We start from the raw sequence: 12,157 nt of genomic DNA, 5'->3' as shown, positions 1-12,157 counted from the left end.
ACTGCTCATGATCCTAAGCATACCACCTCATCAGTGAAGCATGGTGGTGGTAGTGTCCTGGCGTTGGCATGTATGGCTGCCAATGGAACTGGTTCTCTTGTATTTATTGATGATGTGACTGCTGACAAAAGCAGCAGGATGAATTCTTAAGTGTTTCGGGCAATATTATTTGCTCATATTTAGCTAAATGCTTCAGAACTCATTGGACGGTGCTTCACAGTGCAGATGGACAATGACCCAAAGCATACTGCAAAAGCAACCAAATAGTTTTTTTTAAGGGAAATAAGTGGAATGTTATGCAATGGCCAAGTCAATCACCTGAACCTGAATCCGATTGAGCATGCATTTCACTTGCTGAAGACAAAACTGAAGGGAAAATGCCCCAAGAACAAGCAGGAACTGAAGACAGTTGCAGTAGAGAGCTGGCAGAGCATCACCAGGGATGAAACCCAGCGTCTGGTGATGTCTATGCGTTCCAGACTTCAGGTTGTAATTGACTGCAAAGGATTTGCAACCAAGTATTAAAAAGTGAAGTTTGATTTATTATTATTATTATTCTGTCCCATTACTTTTGGTCCCTTAACAAGTGGGAGGCACATATGCAAACTGTTGTGATTCCTACACCGTTCACCTGCTTTGGGTGTAAATACCCTCACATTAAAGCTGACCGTCTGCAGTTAAAGCACATCTAGTCCGTTTCATTTCAAATCCATTGTGGTGGTGTATAGAGCCAAAAATATTAGAATTGTGTCGATGTCCCAATATTTATGGACCTGACTGTAGATACCGCTGTGCACGGAGCTATATACACATTAACATTCCAGTACGGACGTCATTATACTCGACTGAGGAGAATACCTAGCCCTCCACACAACACACAGAACAGACCCGACCTTCCAGAAAGCAGCTTTCCACTCTGGTTTGACCAGTGAAAGGACAAGAGATGGGGAAAGAACGGGGGAAACACAAGCACAGAGAGGCCGGGGTGGAATGTCAGACAGGTCTCAGTCTCAAAAAGATAGTGGATCGCAATTGGAGCAATAAGAGGAGGTGAACACGGTTGGAGCTGTGGGAGGAGGCGACCGAAATCGGAGCGGTGGGAGGAGGCCGCCGCGGTTGGACTGGTGGGCGGAAGCACCCGTGGTTAGAGCAGTCGGAGGAGGTGGCCGCAGTTGAAGTGATTGGAGGATTCTTACACAAACATCTAAAGAGCAGGGAAGGATAGACTCTAAAGAGAGCAGTGGCAGCTGTCACTGGAATAATCAAAATAACCGACATGGGCAATATAATGTCAGTTTATGTAGGTCCTACTTATGGTTTTGGGGTAACAATCACTGATTCAGAACACTGACCAAACACTGAACGTGTAAATAAGGTCTTGGTCTGCAGTTGGTAGACAGCAAAAATACAAACCGGATTCCAAAAAAGTTGGGACACTATATAAATCGTGAATAAAAACTGAATGCAATGATGTGGAGGTGCCAACTTCTAATATTTTATTCAGAATAGAACATAAATCACGGAACAAAAGTTTAAACTGAGAAAATGGACCATTTTAAGGGAAAAATATGTTGAATCAGAATTTCATGGTGTCAACAAATCCCCAAAAAGTTGGGACAAGGCCATTTTCACCACTGTGTGGCATCTTCCCTTCTTCTTACAACACTCAACAGACGTCTGGGGACCGAGGAGACCAGTTTCTCAAGTTTAGAAATAGGAATGCTCTCCCATTCTTGTCTAATACAGGCCTCTAACTGTTCAATCGTCTTGGGCCTTCTTTGTTGCACCTTCCTCTTTATAATGCGCCAAATGTTCTCTATAGGTGAAAGATCTGGACTGCAGACTGGCCATTTCAGTACCCGGATCCTTCTCCTACGCAGCCATGATGTTGTGATTGATGCAGAATGTGGTCTGGCATTATATTGTTAAAAAATGCAGGGTCTTCCCTGAAAGAGATGACGTCTGGATTGGAGTATATGTTGTTCTAGAACCTGAATATATTTTTCTGCATTGATGGTGCCTTTCCAGACATGCAAGCTGCCCATGCCACACGCACTCATGCAACCCCATACCATCAGAGATGCAGGCTTCTGAACTGAGCGTTGATAACAACTTGGGTTGTCCTTGTCCTCTTTGGTCCGGATGACATGGCGTTCCAGATTCCCAAAAAGAACTTTGAATCGTGACTCGTCTGACCACAGAACAGTCTTCCATTTTGCCACACTCCATTTTAAATGATCCCTGGCCCAGTGAAAACGCCTGAGCTTGTGGATCTTGCTTAGAAATCGCTTCTTCTTTGCACTGTAGAGTTTCAGCTGGCAACGGCGGATGGCACGGTGGATTGTGTTCACTGACAATGGTTTCTGGAAGTATTCCTGAGCCCATTCTGTGATTTCCTTTACAGTAGCATTCCTGTTTGTGGTGCAGTGTCGTTTAAGGGCCCGGAGATCACGGGCATCCAGTATGGTTTTACGGCCTTGACCCTTACGCACAGAGATTGTTCCAGATTCTCTGAATCTTCGGATGATGTTATGCACAGTTGATGATGATAGATGCAAAGTCTTTGCAATTTTTCACTGGGTAACACCTTTCTGATATTGCTCCACTATCTTTCTGCACAACATTGTGGGAATTGGTGATCCTCTACCCATCTTGGCTTCTGAGAAGCTCTTGTTACACCCAATCATGTTGCCAATTGACCTAATTAGTGTTAATTGGTCTTCCAGCTCTTCGTTATGCTCAAATTTACTTTTTCCAGCCTCTTATTGCTACTTGTCCCAACTTTTTTGGGATTTGTTGACACCGTGAAATTTTGAATCAACGTATTTTTCCTTTAAAATGATACATTTACTCGGATAAAACGTTTGATCTGTCATCTACGTTCTATTACAAATAAAATATTGACATTTGCCATCTCCACATCATCGCATTCAGTTTTTATTCACGATTTGTATAGTGTCCCAACTTTTCTGGAATCCGGTTTGTAATAGCATAAATAGCTGCCCAATAAAAGTGTATATACATTTCATATATCTCTTGCTTTTATTTTTATGTATGTGTATTGCTACTGCATTGTACATATCACTGTATCTACTTACATTAGTCCTTGTAGCTATAGCTCACAACCAGTTTTCCATATCTCAGGCATACATACATATTGGTTGAGTTCAAGCTGTGGCCACAAGCACTGTAAGACAACAGTACTAGAGGATGTTATTTAATGGATCATTCATTTATTGCTGCAAAATATTATATTATTGTGTTTTATTGTAATTTAGGGCAGTGCCTGGATGTTTAGGCGGTAAAAAACAGTTTATCGAAGAATACTCACATCCAATAGAACTTGGCCAAAGGCATAATGCCACAAAACGAGAACTAGCTACAGGAAGAAAAGTGATGCAGAAGCTGGCTTCGAAAATGTCTTCATTGTTTCTAAGACGTACCAAGGCCCTTATAAGTAGCCAGTTACCAAAAAAGGAAGATCGGGTTAGTAAGCCACTGTTATAAATTCTTTAATGTATGATGGAGAAACATCGGAAGAACCTGGTTTGGTCAGCATTTTTTTTTAACTAAATTAGCTTGGTGACTCCCTGAAACTTCTTTTGGAAGTGTCTGTGGTAGGCAATTGGGAGTTTGATTTATTTATCTAGAACACAGCTATGCAGACTGCACTGTAGACAGGATACAATGCATACATCCACAGAACAGTTTTATATGAGGTCTATAATGGGAATGTATAGCACTATAGTGTTCTGTCATTCTAGCAATATTTGCAACTTAAAATAGAACCCATCTATGATACTGTTCATTTCTAAACAACCTTTTACTTTTTTATTTTCTTCTGTTTGTGTTTTCAAAATCCACTTTACTACATGCTGAAGTATATGTTGTATTAAGTAATTGGGGAAATTTAGAATGCAAACTGGAGAATCTAGCAGGCTGCTAATTGGTAAAATAATAATTATTGATTATCATTAGGATGAGCGCACCTGTTGCGCTCTTATTGCTAACAAAAATGTGTTGACACGCGCATAAGCGCAGTTTTCAAATTGATTGCAGCTAGCGTTTTAACTAAGGTCCTGGGAACAACATACAGATAACTAGTATAAGGGGAGAACAGAGGAGAGGTGGAAACTGGTTATCTATCACCACTAGAACACCCTGCTTATAACTGTTTTATAGTATAAGGACAGGAGAGGTGAGAACTGATTATCTATCACCACTAGAACACCCTGCTTATCACTGTTTATAGTATAAGAACAGGAGAGAACACAGGAGAGATGAGAACTGATTTTCTATCACCACTCGAACACCCTGCTTATCATTCTTTATAGTATAAGGACAGGAGAGGTGAGAAGTGATGATCTATCACCACTCGAACACCCTGCTTATTACTTTATTGGATACATCGGGCCTACCATCCTAATGCTCCTATTATATCCTGCTTGAGGTAACACCGCAGGTACCATACACCTTCAAAATCTTTAGGGGGACCAAAAAATGTACTAAAAATGTCAAATACATTTCTTAAAATATACAACATAAATATTAAAAAGGAAAGAGGTTTTGTAGACCAGGAACCCCCTTTTCAGATGAGCAGGCAGGGTGCAGGGTTTAAAAAACACTGACCTGTCACTGGCACCCCAATTACAGTGCCACCCTCCCTTCTCTTCCCGTCCTCGCAGGACCAGCAGTGTAACTTCTCATCTATTCTATTTTATTAATTCAATAGTGTCAGTGGCAAGCAAACATTGATGCCTGCAATTTTATTAGCTGTTTATTGAATGTGGAAATGCTAAGTTCCCCTTTTGAATCAGTTCCTAGGTGAATTAGTCAACAAAATTTTGACGCCATATTGTGCTCGTGTCACTATGAGATATATCTAAGCACAGTTATACAATGTTTCTCCTCTATATAAGGCAGTGGTATTTTCTTTCCCATTAATGGAAAAGCGCTGGGCACTGAAGTCTAGAGCAGTGTTTCCCAACCAGCGTGCCTCCAGCTGTTGCAAAACTACAACTCCCAGCATGCCCGCACAGCCTCTTAGTAGTAGTTTTTAAGAGCTGCAACGCTGGAATCCTGCTGTGAGAATGGTCTCCTGCTGCTGAGATAGTCCTGTCCCTTCCAGCTGATTGACACAATTTTTCTTATTACTGTGCATAAGGTGACAGGAGGGTGGGTGAAGTTATCCCCACAGCTCAAGAATATTCTTCATATTCCTCATTAGAAAAACAGGAAAACTAAGTTGTATCTATCCATTGTATTTTTATTTATTTACAGATAGTCTACTGTTCCTTGACTGAGTTTCAAAAGGCAGTCTACCAAACAGTCCTGGAGACTCCAGACGTCAGCTTGGTTCTTCGAGGAAGTGAACGGTGTAGTTGTAATAGTGGCAAGAAAAGGAGAAATTGTTGTTACAGAGTAAGGAAATTATATTGTGTTAACTTTTTGTCCATATCTGTATTTAAAAAGATATAATGTTTTTGTGTGCTAAATTATTTTGCGCATAATTATTCTTAATTCTTTGCTTAAAGGCTATAGATACCTTTGGGGGGGCAATTTTTTATCATTGCATTTTACTCATTTTGGGCTAAAAATCTTTTTTTTTTTTTCAATTGGTCTTTCTTAACCGCTTGCCGTCACGGTAACGCCGATAGGCGTCCGGACGGCAGCGCTCTCAGGTCTCAGTGACGCCTATTGGCGTCATCTCGTGAGACCTGAGATTTCCTGTGAACGCGCGCTCACAGGATTGCGCAGTATTCAAGTTTAACTACAGCATGCCAGCGCTGATCATTGGCTGGCAGGCTGTAGATTTTTTAAAGAACCAATCAAATAGGTATATCAGACGCTATTTTGTAAATAGCGTCTGATATACCTGCTACCTGCTCCTCTGGTGGTCCCTTTTGCTTAGATCGACCACCAGAGGACACAGGCAGCTCTGTAAGTAGCACCAAGCACCACACACACATTACCCCCCCCCCGTCACTTATTAACCCCTGATCACCCCATATAGACTCCCTGATCACCCCCCTGTCATTGATCACCCCCCTGTGAGGGTCCCTTATCACCGCCAGTTAGTTACTTGTTAGATAGTTAGCGCCCAGCCCACCGCACCGCAGTCACTGATTAGTCGCTGATTAGCGTCATCACTGTCGCTAATCAGCATTAGTACTATATAGTATCTGTAAGTGATCAAGACTGATCGCAATCAGATCATATCAGTACATTAGGGTCACCTTAGGCTCTACAAAAAACGCAGTGTTCGCCCGATCAGACCTGATCTTGTGCGCACACTTCCGTTCAGTCCGCCCCACCGCAGTGACAGAATATATATTTTTTCTGATCACTGCATAAACACCGTAAAATCGCTGCAGCGCTATAAAGATCACTTTTGAGGGGCATGGCGAGTTCATAGAAGATTCTTCTTTTTTTGGCACAAGTTAGCGGAATTTTTATATATTTTTTTGTTTAGTTTTTTTGTTTCCAAAAAATAAAATCTTACATGAACTCGCCATACCCCTCACGGAATCCAAATGCGTAAAAATGCCCTGTGAAATCCTAAAGGTACTCATTGGAATTCGGGCCCCTTTGTGCACCTAGGCTGCAAAAAAGTGTCACACATGTGGTATCGCCGTACTCAGAAGAAGTTGGGCAATGTGTTTTGGGGTGTATTTTACATATACCCATGCTGGGTGAGATAAATATCTCTGTAAAATGACAACTTTTTAATTTTTTTTTATACAAAGTTGTCAATTTACTGAGATATTTCTCTTACCCAGCATGGGCATGTGTAAAAAGACACCCCAAAACACATTGCCCTACTTCTTCTGAGTACGGCGATACCACATATGTGACACTTTTTTGCAGCCTAGGTGGGCAAAGGGGCCGAATGTCGAACGAGTACCTTTAGGCTTTACAGGGTTGCTCACAATTTAGCCCCGCCCAAAATGCCAGAACAGTAAACACACCTCACAAATGACCCCATTTTGGAAAGTAGACACCCCAAGGTATTCACTGAGGGGCATAGTGAGTCCGTGGGAGATTTTTATTTATTTTTGCCAGAAGTTAGCAGAAATGGAAACTTTATTATTAGTTTTTTTTTCCTCAGAAAGTGTCATTTTCCACTAACTTGTGAAAAAAAATTAAATCATATATGAACTCGCCCTGCCCCTCCGCGAATACTTTGGGGTGTCTTATTTCTAAAATGGGGTCATTTGAGGGGTATTTATACTATCCTGGCATTCTAGCACCTCAAGAAACATGACAGGTGCTCAGAAAGTTAGAGCTGTTTCAAAATGCAGAAATTCACATTTTTGTACCATAGTGTGTAAACGCTATAACTTTTGCGCAAACCAATAAATATACACTTATTGGATTTTTTTTTATCAAAGACATGTAGCACAATAAATTCTGACACAAACTGGTATAGAAATGTAATTATATTTGAACAATTTTACCAGAAAAAGTTAAAAATACACTTTTTTTTGGAGAAAATTGCGGTCTTTTTTGATTAATATCAGAAAAACGAAAAATCTCAGCAGCAATCAAATACCACCAAAAGAAAGCTGTATTTGTTAGAAGAAAATGAGGTAAAAATAATTTGGGTGCCAAGTTGCATGACTGAGCAATAAACTGTTAAAGTTGTGAAGTGCCGATTTGTAAAAAAGGGCCTGGTCACTAGGGGGGTATAAACCTGTGGTCCTTAAGTGGTTAAACATCAGTTTGATAAGGGCTACACATTAGAGCAGCAACCGGACAGATACAGTGTAAAACAAAAAGCATTATTTTGCAGATACACTGAAAGTAAAGGCTGTAGAGCAAAACCTGTAAACATTTTACTAAAGACCAAATGAAAAAATAATTTTTAGCCTAAAAGGAGTAAAATGCTTTGCTAAAACAATGTCTCAAAGATGTTCATAGCTTTTAATTTCTCATGCAAGCAATGATTGGACTAGGATCTACAGGCTTGTGGATATACAGTATTGTTCACAAGTTTTAGGCAGGTGTGGAAAAATGCTGCAAAGTAAGAATGCTTTCAAAAATAGAAGAGTTAAAGGGTTATTCAACCCCTATAATGCCCCTCACATTGGTCATACTTACTGCACTCCCCGGCACCCATGTCGCTTCTGATGCCCACAAGGCCGTCTCCGCATCTCCCCGTTGTGCGGATCAAAACATCCGGCGATGGGGGAAAGTCACCCAATACCAGGCAGTGACTGGAACGAGCCTCCCTAGCATCACTATTAGCTAACCACTAAAGTGTTTTGATCCGAGCGACGGGGAGATGCAGTGGTGGCAGTGCAGGCATCAGAAGTGACGCGGGTGTCGGGGAGCCGGGTAAGTATGACTAGTATGAGAGTCCCGGGCATTTTGGTGGGCATTATAGGGGTTGGATAACCCCTTTTAATAATTTCTTTTTAGCTATTGACGAAATGCTAAGTGACTGAACAAAAGAGAAATCTAAATCAAATGAATATTTGGCGTGACCACCCTCTGCCTTCAAAACAGCATCAGTTCTTCTAGGTACACTGCACACAGTTTTTGAAGGAACTCTGCAGGGAGGTTGCTCCAAACATTTTGGACGGCTAAGTAGGCTTGCTCAAATCCTTCTCTCTCTTCATGTAATCCCAGGCAGGCTCAATAATGTTGAGCTCAGCTCTCTGTGGAGTCCATATATCATCACTTCCAGGACTTGTTGTTCTACTTTACACTAAAGATTAATGACCTTAGCTGTATATTTGGGCTCGTTGTCTTGTTTTGTTAGTTGATAAAATTAAACTATTAACACTTCTATCTTTTAAAGCATTCTTAGGCTACTTTCACACTAGCGTTCGATCGGATCCGTTCTGAACGGATCCGATCATATTAATGCAGACGGAGGCTCCGTTCAGAACGGATCCGTCTGCATTATATTGGCAAAAAAAAGCTAAGTGTGAAAGTAGCCTGAGCGGATCCGTCCAGACTTTTACATTGAAAGTCAATGGAGACGGATCCGTTTGAAGATTGAGCCATATTGTGGCATCTTCAAACGGATCCGTCCCCATTGACTTACATTGTAAGTCTGGACGGATCCGCACTCCTCCGCACGGCCAGGCGGACACCCGAACGCTGCAAGCAGCGTTCAGGTGTCCGCCTGCTGAGCGGAGCGGAGGCTGAACGCCGCCAGACTGATGCAGTCTGAGCGGATCCGCATCCATTCAGACTGCATCAGGGCTGGACGGAAGCGTTCGGGTCCGCTCGTGAGCCCCTTCAAACGGAGCTCACGAGCGGACAGCCGAACGCTAGTGTGAAACTAGCCTTACTTCCCTTGCACATTTTTCTACACCTGCCTGAAACATTTGCGCAGTACCGGAAGTCTAAAGATAAGATTATCCCTTTAATTCTATAGTGTCAGTGACAAGCTGCACACAAGGTCCCTTGATTGGCTAATGGCGGTGCAGTTTGTGATGAGATGTAAAGGAAGCCTGTGCTTTACCAGTTTTGTAATAAAAGGATGCAAACGATGCCTGCGATTTTACTAGCTGTATATTGAAGTAGAAATGCTAGGTTCCATTTTAGAATCAGGTCCTAGGTGACTTTTTAAACACATTTTGACACCATATTATGCTCTTTTCACTATGATATATATAAGCAATGTAAGTTATACAATATTTCCGCTCGATATTCCATATCTTGGTATTTTCTTTCCCATTAATGGACTACTCTAGAGCACCGGGCACTGAAGTCTACAGTTGACACATCTGTGACCTTATAGTCTATGTCTGCTTGCTGAAGTAGAGACAAATAAAGCATACCCTCCAGTCCACTGGAAACATTATAAAGTCATGTCTTGGGATAGACCGTTACAGAGTCTGTTCCTATGATTTGTCTATTGCTCTAATGACTTTGTGATATATGGGGGCCTGTTGTTTTTGGCAGGGTGGAATATTACACTCATTCAGGCTTAACTAAGGAAACATGCAATTATCTGATGTCATTATGGCCATTTGAACAGCTTACAAGAAACGTGCAAAACAGTGTGGCACTGTGTAGATTTATTTAAAAAAAATGTGCAACCAGAGCTTGAAAAGAGCTGCATGGTTTATATTATGTCTTTTAACACTATAGGTAGATTATAACACTTATTATGGACTTGTAATTGTTTAAAATATGTAAAATAAAACCCCTGTATTACAATTAGGGTGTGAATAAAGACTAACGTACCAGAATTTCCCCATTGTAATCAGCCCGCAGGCAGCGCACAAGTTTGGGTGGCTGGCTAGCAACAGTCACAGATAGCCATGCCAAATGTCAATGCTCTTGTAGGAGAGCCAGCTCCAGCAGAAGTCAGAGTAGTGTGTAGCACTGCCAGCATTTCTGTCCTTCCCCAAATTTTAGGTTACAACCCCTCCTGGTAAACCACTTTTAAACTTTTTGGGATTGCAGCACAAAAAGCTAAATATTGAACAATTTGCAACTTTTTGGGGCTCCACTTATGCCAAACGCAGGAATAAATGTGATGTGGCCACAGCGCATCCCTGACCAAAGTTTTCTCTTTATGTAATACAATTTCTCGGTTTAAATCTGAGCAAATTAAAAATGCTTTCTAACTCAAAGAAGCTACAAGGTGAATGAAGCAAAGTATTTGCCTTTATATTCGGAGATATTTATATATATTTTTTTTTTTTTGGGCAAAGTCTCAGAATAACTTGTGCTTTATAAATTTTATATATTTTTTTAGGCTTAGGAGTCCAGTGGGTGGTCCTATACAAGGACAGTCACTGACTAGGACGTCACACTGGACTCCTAAGCATAGAAAGAGATTTAAATGAATGAAATACAAGTTATACTTAGGCTACTTTCACACTAGCGTTCGATCGGATCCGTTCTGAACGGATCCGATCATATTAATGCAGACGGAGGCTCCGTTCAGTACGGATCCGTCTGCATTAATAACTTAGAAAAAATTCTAAGTGTGAAAGTAGCCTGAGCGGATCCGTTCAGACTTTCAATGTAAAGTCAATGGGGGACGGATCCGCTTGAAGATATATGGTGACATATGGTGACATCTTCAAGCGGATCCGTTCCCATTGACTTACATTGTAAGTCTGAACGGATCCGCTCGCCTCCGCACGGCCAGGTGGACAGCTGAACGCTGCAAGCAGCGTTCAGCTGTCCGCCTGTCCGTGCGGAGGCGAGCGGAGCGGAGGCTGAACGCCGCCAGACTGATGCAGTCTGAGCGGATCCGCTCCATTCAGACTGCATCAGGGCTGGACGGAGGCGTTCGGGTCCGCTCGTGAGCTCCTTCAAACGGAGCTCACGAGCGGACCGACGAACGCTAGTGTGAAACTAGCCTTAATCTTTTCCCATAAAACTATTTATGAGACTGCTTAGCTCCTCCTGCTCTATAACATGCTGCCTGCAGATTGCACTGCACATACATGACAGATTCCCTTAAAAAGTAGAATTGCCTGCTCTTTGTGGATGTGTCTTATGGGTGGCTACATACACAGAACAAAAATATGAACGCAACACTTTTGGTTTTGCTTCCATTTTGCATGAGCTGTACTCAAAGATCTGAAACATTTTCTACATACAAAAAAGACCCATTACTCTCAAATATTGTTCACAAATCTGTCAAAATTTCTGTTAGTGAGGATTTCTTTTCCGAGATAATCCATCCCACCTTACAGGTGTTGCATATCAAGGTGCTGATTAGACAGCATGAATATTGCACAGGTGTGACTTAGACTGCCCACAATAAAAGCCACTCTGAAATGTGCACAGTTTTGCCTCACTGGGGGATGGGGGGGCTCATAAAACCAGGCAGTTTCTGGTGTGGCCACATCTCCGTCGCATAAAGTTGATCAGGTTGCTGATTGTGGCCTGTGGAATGTTGGTCCACTCCTCTTCAATAGCTGTGCGAAGTTGCAGAATATTGGCAGGAACTGGAACATGCTGTTGTATACGCCAATCCAGAGCATCCCAAACGCTCAATGGGTGACCTGTCCGGTGAGTATGCTGGCCATGCAAGAACTGGGATGTTTTCAGCTTCCAGGAATTGTGTACAGATCCTTGCAATATGGGGCCATGCATTATCATGCTGGAACACGAGGTGATGGTCGTGGATGAATGGCACAACAATGGGCCTCAGGATCTCGTCATGGTATCTCTGTGC

General features: G+C 42.0%; 1 protein-coding gene across 4 annotated transcripts in view; it reads left to right on the top strand.

The window, feature by feature from the left end:
• Window positions 1-12,157, top strand: part of ERCC6L2 (ERCC excision repair 6 like 2) — a 163,355-nt gene that overhangs the window by 62,056 nt on the left and 89,142 nt on the right. For all 4 annotated transcript variants that reach the window (XM_044286635.1, XM_044286637.1, XM_044286636.1 and 1 more), the window contains exons 7-8: window positions 3,279-3,486; window positions 5,281-5,421. In XM_044286635.1, the coding sequence (XP_044142570.1) occupies window positions 3,279-3,486; window positions 5,281-5,421 (349 nt within the window). The remainder of the gene's footprint in view (window positions 1-3,278; window positions 3,487-5,280; window positions 5,422-12,157) is intronic.

Source organism: Bufo gargarizans, chromosome 3 (genome assembly GCF_014858855.1).
Source record: "Bufo gargarizans isolate SCDJY-AF-19 chromosome 3, ASM1485885v1, whole genome shotgun sequence".
NCBI classification, from domain to species: Eukaryota; Metazoa; Chordata; class Amphibia; order Anura; family Bufonidae; genus Bufo; species Bufo gargarizans.
Note: the sequence above shows the minus strand (reverse complement) of the source record. Positions and strands in the feature narration are given on the sequence as shown.